Source organism: Micromys minutus, assembly GCF_963924665.1.
Source record: "Micromys minutus genome assembly, chromosome: 16".
In the NCBI taxonomy this organism is placed as follows: domain Eukaryota; kingdom Metazoa; phylum Chordata; class Mammalia; order Rodentia; family Muridae; genus Micromys; species Micromys minutus.
The window spans coordinates 42,115,053-42,140,219 of NC_137985.1; the positions used below are offsets into that span (position 1 = coordinate 42,115,053).

Below are 25,167 nucleotides of genomic sequence, written 5' to 3' on the forward strand. Positions count from 1 at the left end.
GTTTATTTAGGACATGAAAGAGAGAGACAGAGACAGACAGACAGACAGACATGTGGAGAGAGGTGGAAGTACAATGGGGAGAGAAGGGACAGAGAAAGGAAGAAAGTGGGGAGGGCGGCAAACAGCCCCTTCAATAGTAAGCCAGGCATACCTGGGCTGTTGCCAGGTAACTGTGGGGCAGAGCCTAGAAGGAATGCTAACAATGCTTACTTGAATCACATTAAGACCATCCTACATTCACTAACCTGAGCTCCTCACAATTCTCTTTCCATCTTCTGCTTTGCAGCGTCTACCTCAAAATAGTAGCTCACTCCAGCATCCTTTTGAACCTAGGAACTTATTTATTTATTTTATTTTCTCTCTCCCTGTTGTCCTCTGGTGCTGGGGATCCATCTCAGGGTCCTAAGCATGCTAGAAAAAATGCTCTAGGAAGGAGCCAAAGGCCCAATCCTGGTTTCAGTAGAGAGCCTAGGCTGGGCCTTGCTCCAGCACTGTCAGCCTCTCAAATGCTGGAGAGCCAGGTATATGCCACCAGGCCTGTTTCTAAGAGTGAAGCTCAGACCTGGAGATGTGCTTCATGGTAACTGCCTACCATTTGTGATTGTTTTAAAAACTGTTTAATATTAGAGATTGTAGTTACAATCTTTCCCTCTTCCCTTTTCTCCCTCCAAACCCTCCCAAATAACCTTGTTAGTTTTCAGATTCATGGCTTTCCCTCTATTGTGTACACACACACACACACACACACACACACACACACACACACACACACACACACACACACACGGCAGTTACATACTATATACTGTCTTGATGGGATAAAACACCATAATGACTAAGAGCAACTTAGAGAGGAAAGAATTTATTTCAGTTTAGAGCTTTTTTTCAAATTAATTAATTAAATGTATGTGGGTACACTGTCACTGTCTTCAAAGATACCAGAAGAGGGCAGAGGGCATCAGATCCCATTACAGATGGTTTTGAGCCACCTGTAATGTGTGGTTGCTGGGATTTGAACTCAGGACCACTGGAAGAGCAGTCAGTGCTCTTAAACACTGAGCCATCTCTCCAGCCTCCCAGTTTAGAGCTTTTAAGTCCATCATCCGGGAAAGTTAGGGCAGGAACTGAAGACAGGAAACTGGAAGTAGGAGATGATATAGAGGCCACAAAGAAGCACTGCTTACTGGCTTGTTCTCCATGGTTTGCTCAACCTGCTTTCCTATAGCACCCAGGACTGCCGGATGGACCCTCCCACATCAATCACTAATAAAACAAAAATACACCCTTACAGGCTTGCTTATGGGCCAATCGTATGGAGGCAATTTCTCAATTAAATTCCCTCTTCCCAAATATGTTTACGTTTGTGTTATATTGATAAAAATTCACCAGGACAGAGTAAACAAAAATAGAGATTTTTTTTTTTTTTTGGTGTGTGTGCGTGCGTGCTGTGCTTTATTTAGATAGAAATCATGTTAAGAAAGAGTGATATTTTGAGTCTGCTTAGAATGTGCTCCTTTCTACCGTCTACTCCAGAAGAACAATTGAAGCTTTTTTTTTCTTAGATTCCTGGATACTAAGATTGGTTTACGTTTGGATTGTATACACACCAAGAGTAATGAGTGGGTTGAGGCTTTGAGTAGCTATTCATATAGGTTGACTTTTCTATGCATTTGTACTGAGGAGGTTCCAGCTCAGGCTGATGTCCAGGAAACCAATGAGGCTCTCGTTTAAATCCTATGGGAAGGAAAGACAACAGGAAAACAATCAACAGAGAGTTTCGTGACACAGCTTATACCTTTCCCTAGTCCTGTCAAAACTCAGTCGAAAGAGAAATTGTTCACTTAGTCACACGTATGTTTGAGTTCCTTCTATCTGCCAGGGACTGTGATGGGCGCTTAGAGTTACGGATTAGTAACAGGAGTCCACCTACTATGTGCTGGTTGTGGATTCTTGTTGTTATAGTTTGCATCATATGTTGTTTCAAAGCAGTGTCCAAACTGGAAAGAAAAAGTAAAGCAATAGATTAAGACTCTATCTCTGCAGATGGTATCTGGGACCAGAGAGATGATTCAGCAATTTGGAGCACTGACAGCTCTTCCAGAGGATCTGTGTTCAGTTCTCAGCATACATGTAACAGCTCACAACTGTCTGTAACTCCAGTTCCAGGGGGTCTGAGACCCTCACACAGATATACATCAGACACACACACACACACACCACAAATACACACACACACACACCACAAATGCACGCACGCACGCATGCATGCACACTTGGAGAATTTTGTTTTCTTTTTTGTGGTATGCCTGCCTCTGCCTACTGAATGCTGGGATTAAAGGCATGTGCCACCACTGTCCAGCATAAACCTTTAAAATAAAAACAAGAACAAAAAGAATCTAGTAGCCTATAGCTAACATCAAGAAGTAAGGGACAGTGTAACAAGAATCCAATTGCTCTGTCATATGAGGTAGATTAGAGGTTTCCATGGGATTAGTCTGTCATACTTTTTTTATCCATTGGTTGTTTGTTTAGGAGACTGAAGGGCAAGGTTCAGGTAAACAAGTCCAGAGGAAAAGCTATCCTGAGTCAAAAGGCAATCTGCCTTTCTGTAGATTAACAGGGAAGATCCAAACACAGCACGAGAAAATGAGATCCACTTATCATCTGATAACTGACGGGGAATATGCAACTGGATACTAAAGTGGGTTAGGCGGTCCAGCTGAAGGATGAACTCACCATTCTACAAAGAAAATATCACGTGGCCACTGGCCTTTTTTTTCCTAACAGAAACAGAAGAAAAGGAAGCTATATTACCTGGGAAGGCAAGGGTTTAGGCTTTACAATATTCTTTAGGTCGTATCTTTCCTGGTTCCAGTTGCCGACCAGGGTACGGTTGGAATACGAGTTCTCATTAGTGGTGCATCTCCATCCATACTGAAAAAACTTGGACATGTCATTCCAGTCTGTCCACACTTCGCCATGACCATCGGCGTAAATAAGGCTGCCGTAGTGTGGGTTTCTGAGATAACAGACAAGGTTTTGTCTCTGGAAAAACAAAAAACATAAAAGCTTACCAGACAGAGAGCCAGAAAGTTGTGCCTTTCTACCTCTGCTTTAACTGTCCAAGTGCTAATACAAGCACACCTTATTAATACTCCACGCTTTTGTCCAAGCATAATTCATATGGGTCTGATTCTTCCTCTTCAGGAGTGTGTGCCCACTGGTCTATCCTGCCAGTCAGCAGCACTGGATGACCGACTTACACAAATGCCACTGTCCCACCTTCCTTGAAATGAGTGGAAATATTTCAGCAACCCCAACATCGTTTGAGCAACTAGCTGGATGTTTTCATAAGTTCAAGATGTAAGAGTTGAGAAACCCTCCCAAACAAATAGGTTTTCTGCACACATAACAGATAGTAAATCTCTGTATTTTAAACTGTTGCCAAGCAACCAAAAGCCCAACTCTTGGTTACTAAATAAGCCGGGTCCTTGGACTTAGGAGCAAGATGGTACCTGTATTACTGATGTGTCGCTTGATGGTGAATACAGTGATTTGCTGGAAATTTTCAGAGAGTAACAGTGACCCTTATATGGCAGTTCCATGGTCATAATGATGTCTCCAAACCTGTTCTTTTCAACTCTCCAAACAAAGGCATACAGATCACCATAGACAGATGGCCATGGTTTGAGAGACACAACCCAACTGCCTTTCCACAGGCGGACAAACCCAATACTAGAGCAGGGAAGGATGGGATTGTGGGTGGCTGCCCTCACATCATCTGCCTTTGTGAAGGTATGAACATGATGTCACCAAACAGCATGATGACTTGGTATGTGGACCCAGAAAGCCCAACAGGCCTAGTGTTTAGAGGTGAGACTGGCCATACCCAGGACAGCCATCCACTTAGTTGTCAGGGACATTAAAACAGGGCTGGTTTGATTCCTGTCCCCCTTTGGCCATTTTGATCAGTCAGTCACTAAGTCCTGCTGATTTCTTAATCAGTCCTCTACATTTTATCTTCACTGCCAATTTCCAGTTCAGACCACTGTCTCTTTCTGTCCCTTGTACTGCAAGCTGCCTTTTATTATCAGGTTTCCTTGTCATCAACCTTGTTCATGATTAATCCTTTTTCCACAGGAAAGTGGTTTTTGAAAACAAATTATATTGTCTTCCCAAGTTTAAATATTTTTTAAAAAGATTTATTTATTTAATGTATGGGAGAACACTGTAGCTGTCTTCAGTAACATGAGAAGAAGACATAGATCCCATTACATAAGGTTGTGAGCTACCATCTAATTGCTGGGAATTGAACTCAGGACCTCTGGAAGAACAGTTAGTGCTGTTAACCACTGAGCCATCTCTGCAACCTAGAACACCTGGACTTTTAAGTCCTATTTTACAAGTTACCTGGACCACCTTTGACTAAGAAAACGACAAAGTTAGCAACTGCCACAAACAGGTGGTGGTGGTACAAGTCAGCTTCCTAGAGAGTTTTTTTTTTTTTTTTTTTTTTGAGTATGTGAATTTACTGATTGGGGTCTGTGCTCAAACTCGAGACTAAACTCACGGCAGTTTAGACTACAGGTCACTTTCCTCCATATTTCTTTGCAAATTCTTGAGCATTCTTACACATATTTTTTATGGTCTTTATTCTTTAGCTAGGTTAGCCCAGGGTGGGTGCTTGGGCAGGGAATTGTCACCAGTACTATGAAGCACTATGAAGAAATGGAATACTTGGTTATTCTTGATGGCTGCTTTTCAGTTTTCAGCTAACTACTGCCAGATAGACATGCCCTGTAGCATCAATGTTAGGGTGCTAGATCTTCTTTTCAAATGAGATCTTGGGTGGAAAGTTGATTTTTCTGAAGGCCACCTGATTAGGATTGCCAACAACAAAAAGCCCTTATCAAATCAATAAGGTAGCTTTTTTTTTTTTTTCAAATGAGTTCAAAGTTTTTCATTTTACATTTTGAGACCTCTTTAGGCTCCTGTATCAGCCTCCTATTGGCTGCCATATTGTATTTTTAGTGTCTTTCTATATTCTCAGAATAAGGTTTAGGCTATTGAATGGTTAAACACTCTTGGGCCCGGCCTCCCTAACTCCACAATGTCACCTGTTACTCTCCAGCCAACTGTGTTCAACCAGTCAAACACACTTCTTTTCACTATGATTTTATCCACACCGTTCCTTCGGTCTGTTTAATCCTTTTTACCTAGATAAAATGAGTTCCCTTCCCCCAATTAACTTCCGGCTCAGGCTTACTTCAGGGAATCTATACCTCCCTTCCAGGACTTGGTAGGGTTTCCCCTTGTGTAGGCTTCATTCATAGTGTCCTGAATTCCTTCACCCACTGTGGGTACACACCCCATTCTATTTGAGTTGCCTCCTTTGTACGTTTGTCATCTGATAGTAGGCAGGCCACTTCTAATCCATCCACATACCTAACTGCTCTCACAGTGCCATGAAACAAAACAGGCGTTCAATGTTACTTCTTGAAAATAGGATATACAAACACCTGGAGATATGTTGAGTAACTGAGAGAACAGGAAGCAGCCATTTCAGGAAAGGGTACAGTTACGGAGCCCTTGTGTCTCTGGAATACGCAGGACTCGCCTCACCCCTCAGTGACTGTTAGGAGACCTCAAGCAAGGATGGCAAAGACGCTCAGAGCCGTTCGTGTTGGGCCGTCCGTGTACGGAAAAGAAAACAAGCCTTTGGAGGCGCACGAAGATGAAGGGGGCAAAGCCGAGGGCTCCATTTCATTTTCCCGGTTTAAGTTCCCTAGCAGTGGCTCTAAAATTTTATCCAGGTAACCACAAGCTGTTGGTGCGTCATCAACTAGGGCCGGGTGGAGTAGGGAGGGGGAGACGAGGGCCACGCGAAGGAAGTGACGTAAGAAATGTGCGCCCCAGAGAGCGCCGGCAAGTAGCGAGAGAGCATGGTTCCTCGGCGCCTCCTGTTGGTCGGGGAGGGGAATTTCTCCTTCGCCGCTTCTCTGATCGACGCCCTGGATCCAGGCGTCAGTGTTACGGCTACCGGCTTCCAGCACCGGGCGGATCTAGAGGGAGATCCGGTAGCGCTAGAGAACCTACAGCGCCTGCGCGAACGAGGTAGTGGGTCCCAGCCCTCCGCGAGGCCCCTCCCGGAGCGTGGGGGTGTGGCTCGCGTAGGGAATGCGAGTGCGCCTCCTAGGGGCGCTCCCTTGGATGCGCTTGTGCGCTCAGTCCCGGGCTGTTTTTTTGCATGGTTTGCTGGGTGGTGTTGTTTGTCTAGATCTTAAGACTTCTTTTGGTCTATATTTTCACGCCTTTAAACTTTTGTCAGGTGTCGAAGTGCGTTTTGGTGTGGATTGCACCCAGCTGGCACACGCCCTGCAAGCAGATGACAGGGATTTTGATCGAATTTATTTCAACTTCCCTCACTGTGGACGAAAAGCTGGAGTCGCTAAGAACAGGGTACTGCTTGCCAAGTTTTTCCAGAGGTAACGAAGGACGAGTCCTCGCATAGAAAATGTTTCCAGGTGTCTATAACCAAGTTACCGCACACAAACTTTGTAGTTGGGGGAAAAAGTTGCCAAGATACACGAGGACAGAAGATAAAACCCAGAGAAACCCATAGTCTTGTTTTAAAGAGATACAAATAAAGTAAAAATAGGCGTTATGAGAAAAAAGGCAAGATTATTTTTTTTAAAAATTAGTGTGTGTATGGGTGTGGAGGTCAGAGGACAGCTTATCAGGAGTTGGTCCTTCCATCGTGGATCCGGGAGATAGAACTTTGGCTACCATGCTTGGTGGCAAGCACCAGTCATTACCCATTGATCACCTAGATAGCCCCAAATTGTTTGTTAAAAAAAATATATGGATATGGGTGTTTTGTCAGCACAAATGTTTGTGCAATATTTGTGTGCCTCCTGGCCAGGGAGGTCCCACTTAGAGGGCATTGGGGTCCCTGGGACTAGAGGTATATAAGGGTTCTGGGAATTGAACTTCTGAACAGCTAGTGCTCTTAACTGCCGAATCCTCTCTCCAGCCCACCTCAGAAATGTCCTTAAAATGCAAAATAGTAAAAGTCAGTATAGCTTGATGACTACAAGTATGGGTTTAAGAGCCACAAATCCTGGGTTCAAATCCTGACCCACTATTTACCACTTAAAACTGTCGACAAGTTTAGCCCTTACCTCCTCCTTTTCTCCCCCCACATCTATAAACTGGGGCTACTAATAACTGCTCCTTAAAATGATTACGAATTTAAAATAGTGCTTTACATCAGTGTCCCAAACCGACAGTGGCAGAGGGCTCCACTGGGCTATAGGTGTTGAGAGACCTTTAGCAAAGGCAGTATTTTAAGTTAGGGAGTTGAAGTCTAGATGAGTGTGTATGGTGATTATTAAAGCCAGAGCCTTATCCATGCCGACAGTGCTCAGCCCAGCCCCGGGCTATAGGATAGGCAGAGAGCAGTAAGACGTTTTCTAGTGGGAAGAAGCAAAGCACAGAGTGAACTATATACAAGAGCTTTACGGACTCTGGCCTTTCTCCACAAATGTGGAGCTGGTGACTGGGGTTGCTATGGGGGCACGGGCAGACTTTTCTATGCTTATGTTTAATAGAGCACTGCAGGTAGGATCAATTTTAACTGCTTCAGAGTTAAACCATGTGCATATCGCTGATTCCTTTGGTAATTTCGGTTTCTGATAAATTTCTGGTGTTTGTCCCCCTTAAGCTGTGCTGATGTTCTTGCAAAGGAAGGAGAAGTCCATGTGGCACTGTGTAGAGGACAAGGTGGAACTCCTGTTGACAAGCCCCAGAGAGAGTGGCACAACAGTTGGCAAGTAGTTGCCATGGCAGCCCAGGGAGGGTTCATCTTAAGTGATGTGTGTCCCTTTAGCTGTGAGGCTGTGCCAGGATACAGGTGTACTGGGTATAGGTAAGTAATTACATAAGCCTAAACCTTCTCCCCTTTCATCTTCTGCATGAAGTATTAACAAAAAATTAAAAGCAGGCCTTTTCATTTCCAATTTTCTGATGCAGTTTCAAAAATATTTGTTTACTAATGGAAACCTTCATATATATATTTTATACACTAAATTTTATGCATAACTATATATGTATGTATAAATGTATGAATATATTATATATGTGAATATATACTTAATTTAAACTAAATTAAATGTAAATATGAAGAAGTAACTTGTTCATTTATTTTGGCAGGAGTCAGGATAGGCCCTTTCATATAGAAGGTGCTTTAACACATATCTTCACCCAGAGCCTACCCTTTGAAAACTCTCAGCCCAGAACATTCAGAGTCAGACTGGAGGACCGATGGTTTTACTTTACAGAACCAGAAGCCCTTCTAGGAAAGCTGAACAGGTACTCTTACTGTGTCGATACTCTGCCTGCATGTCTGTGTGAGGGTGCCAGATCCGCTGTGAGCTGCCCTGTGGGTGCTGGGAATTGAACTCCAGTCGTCTGGAGAAGCAGCCAGTGCTCTTGACCAGTGAGCTGTCTCTCCAGCCCTGCAGGTAGGTAATCTTTCATGTAGCTGGGAATCTCTTCTGTCCTTAGCTGTACCATGGCTGTCTTAGTGGTTACTGCATTTTGAATGGATGGTAGATGATGCTAGAACTGCAGGGACTTGTCAGGTTACGATATAGGGGTGGTGGCAGACTGTGCTAATTCCCAGGCCTGGGAGTATAGTTTAGTGGTAGAGTAACTTGCCCAGCATACCCAAGACCCGACTTTGCTCCTGTCGTTGCAAAAAACAAAGATTAAAAAAAAAAAAAAAAAAAAAAAAAAACCAAACAAAAGACAACCACCCCAAACCAAGTCAAAAAATGCACATGCTATTTCTCCATATGCTGAATGACTTATTTTCAGGATCAGTTTAAGGATACTTGTCTTCTATATAAGAACAGATGACTTCAATTCTAGCACTTGTAATTATTATTGTCAGTGAGAAGTTGCTTTATGTGTCTCAACAGGCGGTTCCTTGATGCACCTTCCTGTCATCCTATCAGAACCATCAATGAGAAACTCATTGCCGAATTGGGCAAAACTTTTCCCTTAAAAAGGCTGAAGTGTCCCCTCCCCTTGTTGTCACAGGGAAGCCTCAGTGTCCTCCCTCCAGTGACCTGTGACCTTCTGCCTACCTTTTGGATTCGTCTACGTGAACATAACTCATGTTTTGAGTTCCTGAATGGTGAAATAATACAAGACATGGAAGAAATCCCTGAGTCAGTTTCAGAATGTACTCTTCCCGAAAGTCTTGTGAGCAATGGCTGCAAAGCCACTCAGGAAGGAGTCTGTGAGCAGGGCAAGCTCCAGGGCCAGCTCGGCCTCAGGCCTTCTCTTCTTGTCCATGCGGAAGCTGTCATCCATTCTCCAGAGTTCCTCCCAGGCTCTCTGCACGTCCTCAGTGGACCTGTCTTTCGGAAGTGCCACATTTTACCTTTTATAATGCCAGCATCTCACGAGACTTTATTCATCCTTGGGTTTAATAGAAATACGAAGGAGAGTTGCCTTCCGTTGCTGCTGGATCACCTGAAGGGCACGCTAGGCAACCTTCTGACTCAGACTTTGCAGGAGGGCTCCAGTTTGAGCAGTTCAGTGGAATTTGTCCTTCAACCAAATGGAAAGGATTATATAATTCATGTGAATTCTCTTAATTTTGGCCCAGATTGTACTGAGAATCTGATTATTGGGTCTGTTGTCACATCTACGATTGTTAAACATAAACACCAGTGTTTTGTGTTTGTTTCTGTAAACTTGGACTTATTAGTTATGCTTGCTTATGATATTTCTGATTGGAGACTATTGTGGACTTTCGATAACCGTTTCCTGAAAAGATTTGCCCCTGGGAAAATAGAACACTTTAAAAGCTATTCTCTGTATCCTCCATGCTATGTGCATGACATTAGTTTCTGGTTAGATGAAAAGAATGCATTTGATGAACTGGAGTTTCACACTGTAGCCCGAGCAGTGTCCCAGGACACTATTGTTTCTGTACAGTTCCTCGACCGTTTCCAGCACCCAGAGACACAGCAGGTCAGTCTCTGCTATAGATTGACCTATCAGACCTGTGATAAGGCACTCACCCCACAGCTGGTAGCAGAAATGCAGTCCCAGTTCAGAAAAGAGATTCAAAGACAGCTACACGTTTCACCTCGATAGGTTAGTAACGTCCTTTCTACAGTGTATGTTGGGTGGTGAAAAAGAACAATTTGAAACTTGATCCTTTCTGGACTCTGGTGGTTTGTTTGTTTGTTGTGTATGTGTGTGTGTAAATTTTTTTTTTTTTTTTGTGGTGACCCAAGTAATGTTCGGTGATGGACCCTAAAGATGCCTGTAGATATTTGAATGCATACATTGGCCTGTCGTGGAGGAGGTGATGTCTTTGATCCCGGTGCTCAGGAAACCTGCCAAGGCTATATAGTGAGGCCTTGTCTGAAAAACCCAAACCAACCGAACAAAAGTCCCCCTACAGAGCGGTGACGAAAACAGCAAACAAAACAAGGATTTTCTACTTTAGATCTTCTCTTTCTGAGGAGGCTATGGAACCTGTCTGTCTCACCACGTGACTTTAAAAATCTGTGTACATTTCCAGTTCCTCTTTCTGGCATGTGTCCCACATGCCTTACACATTCTCATCAGGATTCTGGTAGTCTTCATCCTTGGCTATTGAGGTCACAGAACCCACAGGACTCAAAGCTAGGGTTGACGTTTGGGTCTGTCTGAAAGCGCTACTCTGTTCACATCCTTATGTTCTCTCCTTAGTCTTCATCAAAGGAAACACGGACACAAGTGTGTTCTGGTTGGATGTGGGCTTGGTAATTAATGACGGTGTATAACTGATGTACGTGATCAATCTCCATTTTTTCAGACTTAGGAAGTGGCATTATACGCTTTCGGGACTCTGTCAAGTGTTCCCTCTAGAATCCTGTATGCATGAATTTCCCCAGGTAAGTAGCACTGCAGTTAGGATTGGGTGAGCAGTCACCTAGTGTTGTCTTTGTATTTTTGTGAAAGGCTCCTGAAACCAAGTTCAGACCCCCTCCCCTTTAAAAAAAATTCTCTCAACAAGAGCTCTTTTTTTCCCCTTTCTTTCTTACTTTTGTTGTTAACGCAGTGAGAATAGTATGTTTGTATTCAGTTCTCATAATTGAATACAGCACTGCTTCTTATCCAAGCAACTTTGGATCTTGGCCTCCTTAAGCGAAAGCACGGGTGTAAAAATCGCCTACAGCCGGTTGTAGTAACATCAGTGACATCTGCCATTTTGCGTAGCATTTCTTCAGATTTTCACTTCTCAATCTGAATTCTGGCCTCACTAGGTTTGCCTCTCAGCAACTTTTGCTTCCATCCCTCTCAATTAGATAAGGCAAGGTGTTAAATGTTAAAATAACCTTTTAGAGACCTCTCCTTGGGTAGGCAGCTGTGGTATATACCTTCACACGCTACACTGTAGCGTTGGCAAGGTGGAGTGCTGAGAAGTGGAGGAAACAAGTTAAAGGAGGGAAGAAACACTGGAGTCAGAAGTGGGAGGGCTAACGAAGACTGCTGCTCTGGCCTTCGCTTCCATTGGTCCACTGACACTACTTCAGTTTTTGTTGCGCATGTCAAGGATTTTTGTCCCTCGGCGGACACCGTTTCCCAGCCGAGCAATGTCGACGCCTTCACTGATTCCGTAGCGTGCAGAGTTCTATCCTTTCCCTGACTCTAGTCATGACCAGCCGAAGGGCCCGGCAGCGCCTCAAAGGCGGGGGCGGCGGCGGGGACGCGGGTCCGGCCCCGGAGAAGCCGCGGGAGCTGCTGGGCAGCCGGGAGGCAGGCGCGGAGCCGCGGCCAGAGTGCGTGTGCAGTCGGAGGGCGTGGCCGGCGGGAGGGTCCGGCGGCTCCGGGGGTCTGCGCTCACCCCGGGGTGTGCGCTCTCCCGGGGGTCTGTGCTCACCCCGGGGTCTGGGCTCACCCGAGGGTCTGCGCTCACCCCGGGGTGTGCGCTCTCCCGGGGGTCTGTGCTCACCCCGGGGTCTGGACTCACCCGGGGGCCGGCTCTCTTCAGCGAGCAGGGGCTATACGCTAACCCTGGAGTCTGCTCTTCGCTGCGAGCCTTGGCTCTGCTCTCCGCCGGGGGTTTGCTCTCTGCCGGCGGTCTGCTTTCGCAGTCTGGCGCTCTGCCCCTCGTGGGAACGTCCCAGTTCGCTTCGATCTTCGCCCCTCCGCTGGTCCCTGCATCTTTGCAGCGAGGGTTTGCCATGCTTCAGGTTCAAGTCCACATGTGCGGGCTTTGCGCTGGTAGAGTTAGCCGAGCTCTCTATAGGAGCCATTGGCAGGAGAGTATGCCTTTTACATCTGAGTCTCACTCCAGTTTACTGTTTTCTCCCTCCCTCTGGGACTCCAGCACTTGAACCCATCGCTCTCCATGCTGGTAACCTGTGGGTTAGATCTGCGTTAGTGGGGGGCCGTCAGCATATGGGAACACAGGAGGTCTGCACCTGCACCTTATATTAGGCCTCATTCTTTTGAAGGAGGGAATGGAGAGAGCATGGTGGTCTTCATGTGAGTGACTAGTTCGCTTGTGGTGAAACAAGCCAACGTGTATGAATTAGTGTGTACCTTAGAAGCAGGAAGTGGAGGTGTGATTGCAAACGCGTTTCCTTATTCATTCTTAAACATAACAGCCTTAGTTCTTTTAGGTGAATGGCTTTATTGTGTCGCTGTCTTTTGCCATTTCTGTCTTTTCTGTCTGGCTTTAGTCTTCCTTATCAGGAGCTTCCTGATAACACTAATGATTTTGCCTTTTCCTTCTGGGCAGGTCTGGAAATAAAGCAGGGCAAGTCTGGGCCCCTGAAGGGTCTACTGCTTTCAAGTGCCTGCTCTCAGCGAGGCTGTGTGCCGCCCTCCTCAGCAACATCTCGGACTGCGATGAAACATTCAACTACTGGGAACCAGTAGGTGATCTAGTTAGCTGGTTTTCAGTCTTCACAATCCTAGGGAATCTAACCCATGGCTTTGGGCATTCGAAGCAAATGCTTTACCACTGGGCTACATCCCTAGCCCCTAGTTCTGGGATTGGCCTTTGATCTTGATTTGGGAGAATGTAAGTGTGAAAAATACTAAAATCGTTTTCATGTTTATACCTAAAAAATGCTGCTTTGTGGTTGTGAGGAGGATTATAGTTTACATCCCAGCAGCTCAAATGTAGGTGACTCCAGCTCCAAAACAAAATATGACAGCCCCATTGTGGTGGCTCACGCCTTTAACCTACAGCAGTCTGGAGGCAGAGGCAGGCAGCTCTTAGGAGTGCTAGCGCAGCCTGGGGCACATAGACCCTGTCTCAAAATAAAAATAATCTGATGCCCCCTTCTGGTCTCCACAGGCACACACATGCATACTTTCACTCATGCTAATATCTACACATAAATAAAATAGGTCTTAAAAGAAAGCCCAGATTGTTGATTTAATTAATGTTGAAGTCTATGACCTTTAGCTGGCACACTCAAAGGTGATACTTAACAATTATCTTTTAAGTGGTTTTGGAAGTCTAAGTAATACTTGTGGATGTAGGTTTTAAAGCTAACGATTACTCCAAAACTTGAGGGAAATAAAGTTATTCATTTTCCTCATGTCCAGATCCCATTTCCTAGACAGAAGCTACATTTTTCCAGCTTTTAAAGTTTATTACTTCTTATCTTTGCCCAAAGGGTTGTACTGGCTAGTTTTATGTCAGCTTGACACAGCCAGAGTCATTAGAAAAGGAGGGAGCCTCAGCAGAGAAAATGCCTCCATTAGACCCAACTGTAGGGTATTTTCTCAATTAGTGATTTGATGGAGAGGGTCCAGCCCACTGTGGGTGGCACCATCTCTGGGCTGGTAGTTCTGCATTTTATAAGAAAACAGGCTGAACCAGCCATGGGGAGCAAGGCAGTAAACAGCTTCTGCCTTTAGGTTCCTGCCCTGTTTGAGTTCCTGTCTTCACTGCTTTTAATGATTAACTGTCACATGGAACTGAATTTCCATCTGTTGGTTTGTTTTGTCCAACTTCGATGTGGTGGTTTTTGTTTTATCTTGATGTGTTGTTGGCTTTTTTTTTTTTTTTTTCTTTTTGAATGAATGAATGAAAACCTAGCAAGTAGGGTAAAGGTTAACAACTGAACTTTCATCCCTACGGAGGGAGGGAAAATCAGTGTTGTTCAATAAAGTGACACTGGGTATGTTACTTTCTCCAGGACACATCTCATGTTCAGGAGTAGTTGACCAACATAGAATGAACTCCACAGTTTTGTTGTGTGTGCTTTTATTTGGTTACAGTTTGGTGTTGGGTTTTTTTCTTCCCCTTTTTGGGTGTGATTTTATCTTGTCTTCTTGGTTTCATTGTTATATTGAATTTTTGTTTCTTTTTTTGAGAAAGAATTTAGAAGTTGGGTGAGTAGGGATGAGGAGAGGATCTAGAGACATAGGGGAGGGGAAGGATATGATCAAATAACTCCCCCTTTTTTTATTTTATGAAGCCATTGTTTTAATGTTTCACGATACCTTGTCCTTGAGGATTATAAGGAATCCTAGTAATATGGATAATATTAAATTGCCAGCAAAACATCTCAAATGTTTGACTGTAATAGCCAGTTTTATTACCTGTCTTAATCTGATTTGGAGCACCAAGCATAGGAAAACAACATAGGCAATAAGTAATTATATTTTTAGTTGCTTCTCCTGATAAAGAAATTGCATCTAGAAAGCCTGAAAAGGTGTACATGAAATATTCACATGTACATATTTTACTTTTTCAAAATCAGAAATAAGAGTAACATCCATTTGCCATAATTGATTAGGTATAAATCCTGGAGGATTAATACCATCATGTGGTACAGGACGAATCTTTACAATTTGGTGTGTATTTTCTAAAAATACCAAATTGTTGTCTTACGCTGTCGTTATTTTGATGATGTGAAGAAGGAGATTGTGTGGCCAGTTGTTCCTGTGTAAGGCCTATAATCTGTCTGCCATACAAATCTGCTGTGGCATTGTCCTCACGAAGGGGTCCAGTATGAGCTCTTAAGCATCCTATAAAGTATGGAACAGTATGTTCTCTTATGTTGTTGAGTTTGTATAAATAATTGTAAAATTTGAGAATTAACACTATCTAAAAAAAGAACAATTTCCAAGCAATTGCAAACCATAAGCTACATATTGGCTATCAATATACAAATTGAAAACCTGATTTTTTTTTTAAAACAAAACTAAAACACAGACATGGACAGATTGGTGCCAACAGGCAATAAATGGGAAAGAGAACTGAATGACACATTTTCCTTCTGTTTCACCAAAGCATCCTGGATTGGTGGGGAAACCTGCTTTTCTCAAACCCATTCTCTCAAGTTTAGGGACTAAACTATGTCTAATCTGTACAAAGACTTAAAGCATCTATGAGCATTATCTTTGCCCCTCCAGACTTTTAGCACATCCATAAACACATACACAAAAGACATTTTACCATTACCTTGTCCCTTTTGACAAGGTTTATCACCGTTGGCCCAAATTTTCTTTACTTTCCTTCGCACATGCTTCCTTTTCTGTGGTGTCCTTCACTGTATCCCGCTTACTTGAGTCTCACATTGGGCGCCACTTGACCAAGATCATCAGCTCAGTCAGTCGACAGGTTCCCCAGGGCAGGAGTGAGGACTGAAAAGAAAAAAAGACAATTAGAAAAAACTATAACATGACCCCAGCCAGTTCTGAGGCTGAAGCAGGATTTTGTTTTTTTTTTTTTTTTTTTTTTTTAATCTGCTTTTAAGCCATTTTAATTGTATACAGAATAGTAAGATCAGTTCTGAGTCAGGGAACAAGCAAGGCAATAAACAAAGGCCTGTAAATATCTTTCCTAGGGGCTAAGCAGGATGACAGAGACAAAGGGACTGCCACACATGCTTCTGCTGAGCCTACCCTGAGCTTCAAATTAAATGTTCTTAATCCAGGCCTGTTTCCTGAGCCCAGGCCCAGAGTCAGTTTCCACCTTGGGCTTACTTCTTTGTCCTGGCCTGTCAGATTCCCACCACCCATGTATCTAGAAGGCCCTCCACAGGAAAATTGTTTTAAATAATAAAAAGTTTAGTAATAATACTAGGAAAGAAGAAATGAACCCTTTTCTCTCCAAGTTGCTCTCTGGGTCACAGTGTCTTGTCACATCGAGAGTGGCCTTCACTCAGATAACAGTGTTGCTCACAATCCACTTGCCACTTGAATCCACTCAAGTTGTTTTTCTTGAGTGTTTTTGTTTATGTGTTTTTATTTTTAATGACTTCCTATTACAGAAAATTTGGAAGTTACACACAGTTTGTATTGAAAAACAGAAGATGCTTCCTGTGTATAACTTAAGGAAAATAAAAGAGTTACAGTTTTTCTGTTTTTCTTAAACATTATTTTAAGAAAATAAATCCAGGCCACGTCTCTTCTCTTATTCATTAGTTACAGGTGTTAATTCTCAGCATTTTGTGTTTGAGAAGTTCAACACAGGTTCTTTTCTACTTTCAGACACACTACCTCATCTATGGGAAGGGGTTTCAGACATGGGAGTATTCCCCCGTGTATGCCATCCGCTCGTACGCTTACCTGCTGCTGCATGCCTGGCCGGCTGCATTTCATGCACGGATCCTGCAGACTAACAAGGTAAGGCTGGCCAACCTGGTGGTGACTCACGTCCACCGAGAGGTAAGTCTTGGGGCAGTTTGAAAAGGGAACAAAATCTATTGACAGCCAAGAGGCTCATTTCTTTCTTTTCTCTTTTCATTTTCTTCTTTGAGATGGAGTCTTGCATGTTCTGCAGACTCAAGTGTTTTCCCCTTGTTTCCCAGGTTACTGTGTCTGTGAGCCATTGGACCCAACTGGTTTTTTCTTCTCTAAGTTGTGTATGTATGGTCATGTGTGGGTGTGGGTATGTGAGCCATGTGGAGGTCAGAGGACAGTGTCTTAGATTCCGTTCTCTCCTCCATTGTAGGTGCCTTGGATCAGACTGAGTCTGTGAGGCTTGTGCAGCAAACACTTTTTCCGAGCATCTCACTGCCGTGCCTCTGCTTTGAAAGGATTGTTTGTGTGGTCATCACTTCATCTCTACCAGCAGCTTTTACCTGGTGTGCATTGTGTTACTGATGGGACAGTGACCAAGTCTGGTTTGACTTCATGCCTTACAGTTCTTTGGGGAAGAGCAGGTGAAAAGTTCAAGGCAGGATGGGGTAGCATTTTAAGAGGGTTTAATTTAAGTAGAGCGCTCAAGACCCCACTCAGGGTCAAAGTTTTTGATAGTGTTGTTTTGGTATGAATTTTTTTTAAGTTTGTTTTGTTTGGAGTTCAGTAAGTTACTTGAACATTTAGGCTTATGCCTTTTGCCAAATTTGGGAAGGAGGTGGTTGGTGTGTGTGCATATGTGTTATACGTGTGTGTGTGTGTGTGTGTGTGTGTGTCGCGTGCACACAGGTGAAGGTTTGTGGGTCTGTGTGAGCACAAGTGCAGAAGCAGAGGAGACACCAGGGGTCTTCTTCTTTTGCACTCTACCTTATTTCCTTAACACAGGGTCTCTCATTAAACCGGAATCTTCATTTTACCTAGGAGATGGTCAGTGAGCTCCTAAGAGCTGCCTGTCTCTGCCTCCTGTGCTGAGGTTAAAAAAAGCACATGGCCATCCACACCTGGCCTTCCCACAGGCACCATGCCCCTGAATGCATGTCTTCTTGCTTGTATAGCATGTGCTCTTAGTTGTGGAGCCATGCCCCATCCCCAAGTTTGGGAGGTTTTTGACTGTTATTTTTAATCATGTGTGTGTCGTTCGTGTGTGTACACGCCTCCTGCCTGTGGAGTCTAGAGATGTCAGAACCCTTGAAGTTGTAATTATAGGTTGCTCAGATGCCTGACGTGGGAGCTGGGAATTGAACTTTAGTCTTCTGGATCAATAACCCAAACTCTTTAACCACTGGGCTGTCTCTGATACTAGGAACCATCTTTGTAAATTGAAGGTCTAAGAATGAGAAAAAGGCCAGCGTTATCTCTCATAAATTAGTTTGATTGTGGAGAGAGTGTGGGGTGGATTGAATGAGACTGAGAAGTAGGAGGAGCCCAAATTTGTGTAGGACCAGATGTGTTCATGTCTCTTCCCACCTACTGACAGGTTTTGGAAGGAAGATGTGATTACACTTCCACTTTTCCACAAGGATCACGGAGGTGAAACACATAGAAAGTGGTGGGACACTGTTTCTCCCTCTCTACCAAGTATTATGTTTCTGGCTTTTTAGGTTTTGTTTTTGCTTATGAACTTGCTAAAGAAAAAATAAGATGAAGGACTCAATAGAAAGCCAGCAGCTTAAAGTACTTAATAGTTTTTGTTTCTAGTTGAATGTCCACATCACATTGGACTTGCTGTTCCCAGAGTCCTCTTCTGTCACTGTCACCTGATGTATGTGACGAGAACAGCACATGTTCCAGTTTCATTCTTTGGCTGTCTATATTCTGAATAAAAGCAACCTGAAGGAAAAGGAGATATTTGGTTTATACTTCCAGGTCACAATCCATCATTAAGGGAAGTTATCTCAGGACCTACTTGGAGTAAAACAGAAACCATAGAGAAATGTTGCTTGTTGGTGTACTCCTAATTAGCTGGCTTTCTTGTGTTTGTAGACAAGGCTTGCACCGAAGTCCCAACAATCTCTTTGTTTCTGCATTCCTAGTGTTGGTATTAAAAGTGTGTGCCACCACACCTTTCTAGCTAGCTTTCTGTATAGTCCAGGTCTATTTGCTAAGGGATAGTGCTGCCCATAGTGGGCTGGACTCCCCTACATCAATCACTAGTTGAAACAGTCTCATAGATGTGTCCTCAAATTAGTTTGATTAAGGCAGTTCTTCAAGGGAGATTTGTGACAGTAGCAAAATTGTAGTTATGAAGTAGTAATGAAAATTTATGGTTCAAGGTCATTACAACATAAGAACCATAGAAAAGGGTCGCAGCACTGGGAAGGTTGAGAATCACTGCTGTAGGCTGAATCCTACTTTCTAAGGCTGAGGCTAGAGTGGGGTGTGGGTGAAAGGTGGGATGTAATGCTTAAACTCTACCCCTGGCTGCCTCTCCCCCTGCCACTCCCTTTGAGTATTCTCTGCTTCTGGATCTATGTGTGAATTCCTCTGCCATATTCATAGGCAGGACCCACACCCAGGCCCTGACTAGTCTGTGCAGCCTTGAAGCCTAGCCTTCCTGTTTTTCACCTCTGACTTTCTCATGTATCTGAGCTGCTTCCCACTGTAAATGGATTCCCTGGTGATTAGCAGGTGGAATATTCTTTATGTATTTGCCATTCAGATATCCCCTTCTGTCAATTATTCTTTCACAACCTTTGCTTGTTTTTATTTAATTTTTTTAGTGCAGTGTACTTTTATTTTGGGTAAGATAATTGACAGATTCTTATAAGAAGATAAAGGCACAGAGTGCATACATATTGGATTTCCAGTTTGCTTCTCTAACCTTTGCTTGTTTTTAAATTAGGTTTCTTTTTTTTTCTTTTTCTTTTTTCTTTTTCTTTGAGAGAGGCTGTCACTTTGTAGCGGTGTTGGCTGCTTGCATTTATCCTGTTATGTATGGGAGCAGTTATGCTGTAAGGATTTGGTGAGCCTAACATACAGTGCTCTGTAGCATAAAAACCAATGAAGGGACTGGAGGGATGGCTCAGTGGGTTCAAGAGCACTGGATGGTCTTCCAGAGGATGTGAGTTCGCGTCTCAGCACCCACATAGTGGTTCACAACCATCTCTAACTGCAGTTCCAGGGGATCTGATGCCCTCTTCTGGCCTTCTTGGGCACTGCATGTAAGTGGTGCACAGGTATGCATGTAGGCAAAACACTCATCAAAATAAGTAGATCTTAAAAACTCATCAATACAACCCTTATAGTTATTTTTATTACTCTTAGAACTGGCTAATCGGTATTGCAGACATGTAGGAGACAGAGCCCCTCCATCCCAGCCTTTCCTGTGCATGTAGTTTCCATAGCTGTAGTGCTGATGGAGTTTGTCAATAATCGGTATTTACCTTTTTATGGTTCTTTAACATGTGCTGTTGCAGCCAGATGAGGTAGCTTAGCTGTACAGTCCTAGCACTCGAGAGGCTGAGGCGAGGGGATTCCTATGGGTTTGAGGTCATCCTGCGCTCCACAGTGAGTTTCAGACTAGCCTGTGCTGCAGCGTGAGAGCCTGCGTCAGAGGGGGAGAGGGAGAAGACAGCGCATTGATCAGCCTCTCTGTCCTTGGAGCCAGCGTGTTCGCCATTGGTTAGTACTCTCTCCAAGCTGGATGGAGCGTGATCAGTTTACTTATAATTGGATATTTTGTACTTTTAACTAAATTAATAGTGCTACAGTTCTTATGAATGGAGGTCCTCACCCCTCTTACAGTAAAAGAAGTAGGTTCACTGAGTCTGGGGATTGGAAAGTTCGCGTGGTTCTCAGTAAACTCAGCTCTTGAAGAGGACTGTACCAGTTCATAGCACAGTTTCTGACAACAGCTGAGACCCTTTCATCCTCACAGGCTTGCCCCGGCTCCTTTTGCTGACCTCCATTTTTTTACTCTGGGTTTCTTTCAGATTCTTGTATTCTACTTTTTGAGATGTCTCCTGGCTTTTGTGAGCTGTGTTTGTGAACTTTACTTTTATAAGTAAGTATCAAAACTCTACATCCAACAGTGCTGGGACCCGGGCACAGATGCTCAGGTTCAGGCAGCTCTCCCTCCTCCTGGTGTTCTGGCTGAAGGAGGGGTTCTAGCTTCTGCTCCCCTGGGCATACACTGATTTTAGTTTGTGGCACAATGTCTCACTGGCCCTCGTAGCATTTAGTGAAACCTTATTTTTGATTCTCCGAGGAGAGTTGGTTCCTCTCTCCTGGAGCTGAGCTTATGAAGACTGTCATCGGGAGGATTCTCTCTCATTTGCACGTTGCCTCCCATCAAGTAGCTCTCAGCCGACTGAGTAGTAATGAATCCGTATGCATTTAAGCAGTCTAGCAATAAAACAGCAGCCTTTTGAAAAATGTGACACCTAAAAACCATTTAAATTTAATAGTGCCTTAACATATTAAGCGGTCCTCAGACCTGGGGCTGGAGCGATGGCTCTGCAGTAAAGCACACTGCTCTTTGAGAGCACCCCAGTTTCCTGCACCCGCCGGCAGCTCACAACAGTCTGTGATTCCAGTTCTAGAGGATCTGACACCCTCACACAGACATACATGCAGTACACAGGAAATATAAGTAAATTTAAAAAACAAAAGCAATAGCATTTTAAAGACCAGAAATTAAAGAAAAAGATACCCAGACTTAAAGGATTGTTATAAAAACTCTTCACATAGCTAGACATGTCAGATTAAAATTAATTTTTGGCTTTGACTCTGGCAAGGACAGAAGTAAAAGAAAACCAGCACTTCCGCTGGGGATTGTACCCATGAATTGGTTTTCATGTGGATTTCACACATGTCATCTCCTAAGTCCCACGATGAGGACTTACTGGGTTATGGAGGCCCCATACCTCATGTGAAAATTCCTCTAGAGAATTAAACTCGTAATCCAGATGACAAAAACAACCCTCAGGAATGAAGTTGTAATGCACAGGAAAGTATGCGAAAGCAAGGCTGGAAGAGAGGCTCTGTGGCAGAGCCCTGTCTTCATGCGTGTGGGGCTCCGGGCTCAGTTCCCAGGCAGCATGAGAAACAGAACGAAGATGCCAGGATGGAGGCTCCTCACACACAGACGAGAGGAACCATAAAGAGACAGGACATGAAGAGCCAGCAGAAACAGCAGTCTTCTGAAGGCCGGCCTGTGAACCTTTGTTTATTAGCAATTAATAAGGTGAAGACAGAATTTACTGTGTGTAGAGATGTGGAACAGGGAACTGAAACCATAATGAACAGCGAGAGCCTGCGGAAATGACCAGGCCAGTGGGAAAAGGAGAGAGACCCTAGAGAGAGTTTATATGCACATACATGTGTGTATATGCAACGTCAGTAAAATTCATGAAATACTGATGTTTAAAACTCAATAGATAGCCTAAACAGATTAAAACTGCTAGTAAGTAGAGTAGTAAAGTAAAAGATTGATTTGGAGAAGTTGCTAGGAAACAGGAGGTACAGAGGAAATACGGTGTAGAGGGGTATCTACGTCTGATCTGATACAGAGAATGAGAAAAGGCAAGGTTCAGGGATGAATAGCTCACAGCTTTCCAGAGGCAGTGAAAATTGAATTCACAAACCAAATAAGCCTTCCTTTTTAATCTGGAAATAAGAGAAGTGTATAAAATACCAGAGATAGAAAAACAATCTTAAAACTGACCAGGGACTAATGGAGTAGTACCTCTAAGGACAGTGAGACTGACAGAGGACTTCCCAAAATCTGGAAAACTCGGGGACCAAAGCCATCAAGAGCAGCAGAAACAGAAGCATTTCATAGTGCTGAACGGGGGGTGGGAGGGTGGCTTCGTGGCTTAGTGCCGTGGCCATGGCCTGTCCAGAAGACACGTGGCAGAGCACTCCTTCCCTTCCTCTGGCTCTTATGTTCTTGCCATCCCCCTCAGTAATATTTTCTGGACCTTGGTGTGGTTTGCTGTCCATGTCCCTGTCCTGCTCTGCACTCAGTCTTGTCACTTGGGCCGGTTCCGAGTCTCTGCAGTAACTGTTGACTGCTGTAAATAGTTGCTTCTCTGCCCAAGGCTGCGCACAGCGCTGATCGATGGATGCAAACAAATACCTAGAAAGAAGGGTTTTAAAAATGAATGTGCATAGGAGTTTTAATTTCATGTGTGTCTGTGTGCTTTGTATGTGCCTAGTGCCCTGAGGGGCAGAAAGAGTGCCAGGTTCCCAGGAACCGGAGTTACAGATGGTTGGGATCCACCATGTGGATGTTGGGAATTGAACTCTGGTCTTCTGGAATAGCAGCTAGTGCTTTTAACCATTGGATCGTCTCTCCAGCCCCAGAAGGCACTTGGCATGTCTATTTAGCAAAACTACATTGGTAGACCCCCCACTAAAGCCTACGACCTTTCCAGCAGTGGGCTTTTGGCCAGGTTTACAGGAATCAGGCATGGATTCCTCCTGTGAATCCTTTCTGATTGAACTCAGGTTCAATCAGAAAGTTCTTGGTTACCCCCTAACAGTTATGCCCCCGTGGACCCGTCTTGCCTGGCAGGTTTGTATGACAGCATATAGGGTCCACTGATGACTTTCTCCTTCAGCTGTCTCTATAGCACCTTCCTGCGATGCCAGCCAGCAGGAAGACAGTTTCCAGGCTGGTGCTCGCTTGATTTTGGTCCAGCAAGCAAAGTATATGGTGCCTTCAGCGATAGGGTGTTATCTAGTTGTGATGGGAAAATGATCACTGGAAATAGCGTGGGTTGTTCTAGGGACCTGTGACCTCCCTGACCAGTGACTCATAGGGAAGTGTGCAATGCTTGGCGTTGATATTTTCATGTAGTAATCCATGTTTTCTGGGAACAACATTATCTACTTATGCAAGATACCTCTGTTGAAACTTTATTTTTTTAAAGAATAAAGACATATTTTGGTTAACTTGCATAGCAGTAGGTTTCCACAGGGCTTTCACTATTTCTAGTTTTGATTGCTCTGCCCTCCTCTTCTTCATCTTCCCCCATTTCTTTCTTTCCCTCCATCACTGCTTAAGCCTTTAACTACTCATACTATTCTTCTCTGCTTTTGTTTTGTTTTTGTTTTTCCAAACACGATTTCTCTGTGTAGCTGTGGCTGTCCTGGAATTTTCCCTGTAGACCAGGCTGGCTACAAACTCAGACATCTGCCTCCTGAGTGCTGGGTTAAAGATGTGCCCCACCACCGACCTGGCTTTCCTCCGCTTTTATGTCATCCGTGTTGAGAACAACCACTTACTGAACTTTGTGCTTGGCTCTTTACTAAGTATTCTTCAGGTATTGATTCTCACAGGAACTTTATGTAGGTGTGGTCGCCATCCTCATTTTACAGATAGCAGATTATATTTCTAGCCACTGCTAGTAAGTGGCAGAGCCAGAATTTGAACTGCCCGAACTCAAGGTCTGGTTTTTCTCACTATATCATGTTATTTCCCTATTGATAGTGGACATATTTTTAAATATGGAGCTTTTTTGAAAGGAGAAGCTTCTGTGCCAAGTGTAAGAAGCTTTTTCTTACACACATGGAATTCCTAATGAATTTCAAGCCCATTTCCTCCGAAGTAAGGAGCTTTTCGGTATTAGGCATAAGAGGCTTGGGTTTCTTGTACACATGAAATTCCTAAGGAGTCTAGACAGTTCTGTATTTTACATTAGGTCTTTAGTGTTATTTCGCATATAGGCCTCCATTTCTTCTTTGCTTTGCAATGTCTGTCTCTTAGTATCCACACTATTAATGGTCTTTATCTTTCTTCAAGGGCTGTGTGCAAGAAGTTTGGGCTGCATGTGAGTCGAATGATGCTGGCCTTCCTGGTGCTCAGCACGGGCATGTTCTGTTCATCGTCTGGTGAGTAAATGGACGATGGGGGGCAGCAGACTTACCTTCCTGTGCAGATGCACGGATGAAAGGAAGCACTCGCCTCTGTAACACGAATACCGGGCAGGTCGCTGTCTGTCTGTCCTTATTTTAATCTTAGATATTTCTGTCCTTTTGTATTCTGCATTGGCAGCTAGAACTGACACCATTGTTTATCATCTATGAAAGTTGTTGCGTCTCACGTGCTTTATGTTTTATTTACTTTGCTAATCCTGAAACAGATTTGTATGTGTGGGGACTTCCTGTGAGTATCACATGAGTATCCTGTAAATTTTACAATGTCAGTTGAAGCACTCACGTGTACTGAGGCTTTGCTGTAGAGCCTTAGGGTGAACCCATGTTGAGTGTCTTAAATCTCACTGCCTATCCATTGGCGTTCTTGTTAGAATCAATTGGTTTTTCTGCTTAAGGGATGGTCGTTATGAAGTGTAAATAGCCACATACTGTTTAGAGATGTTACGAGTACTTTGCTGCTGTTGGCAAAGGCCTTGAATGTGTTCAGACTGTGGCATACTGTAACAAGGTTATAGTAAATATGATGATTAAGGGGCTATGCTAATGTCAGAACGTGGCTCTCAGCCTTGAGAAGGCTTCCTAGAATCCCTGTAGGGTACAGGTGTGAGC

At 43.9% G+C, this 25,167-nt stretch overlaps 3 protein-coding genes across 5 annotated transcripts in view; 2 read left to right on the forward strand and 1 right to left on the reverse strand.

Annotated features, from left to right (window-relative positions):
- Nucleotides 1–846: 846 nt before the first annotated feature.
- CFAP68 (cilia and flagella associated protein 68) lies at nt 847–5,829 on the reverse strand. Of its 2 annotated transcripts, XM_080930647.1 has the most exons (5): nt 5,520–5,829; nt 2,815–3,045; nt 1,931–1,997; nt 1,608–1,734; nt 847–1,138 (listed from the first exon to the last, which is right to left on the reverse strand). In XM_080930647.1, the coding sequence occupies exons 1-5, from the start codon at nt 5,559–5,561 to the stop codon at nt 895–897; spliced, it is 711 nt and encodes a 236-aa protein (XP_080786773.1). In that variant the 5' UTR covers nt 5,562–5,829; the 3' UTR covers nt 847–894. The 2 variants fall into 2 exon arrangements, with proteins under 2 accessions (XP_080786773.1, XP_080786774.1); XM_080930648.1 differs by having other exon boundaries at nt 1,002–1,734.
- Nucleotides 5,830–5,928: 99 nt separating this feature from the next.
- On the forward strand, nt 5,929–10,170 carry FDXACB1 (ferredoxin-fold anticodon binding domain containing 1; the record flags this gene model as incomplete). Its single annotated transcript, XM_080930028.1, has 5 exons — nt 5,929–6,114; nt 6,329–6,485; nt 7,724–7,927; nt 8,212–8,370; nt 8,982–10,170. Exons 1-5 carry the CDS (start codon nt 5,943–5,945, stop codon nt 10,168–10,170), a joined length of 1,881 nt encoding a protein of 626 aa, XP_080786154.1. The 5' UTR covers nt 5,929–5,942.
- Nucleotides 10,171–11,720: 1,550 nt separating this feature from the next.
- ALG9 (ALG9 alpha-1,2-mannosyltransferase) overlaps nt 11,721–25,167 on the forward strand; it is a 55,981-nt gene continuing 42,534 nt past the window's right edge. For both annotated transcript variants that reach the window (XM_080929865.1, XM_080929866.1), the window contains exons 1-5: nt 11,721–11,846; nt 12,812–12,947; nt 16,528–16,662; nt 20,610–20,680; nt 24,425–24,513. In XM_080929865.1, coding sequence (XP_080785991.1) covers nt 11,722–11,846; nt 12,812–12,947; nt 16,528–16,662; nt 20,610–20,680; nt 24,425–24,513 — 556 coding nt within the window. In that variant the 5' untranslated portion in view covers nt 11,721. The remainder of the gene's footprint in view (nt 11,847–12,811; nt 12,948–16,527; nt 16,663–20,609; nt 20,681–24,424; nt 24,514–25,167) is intronic.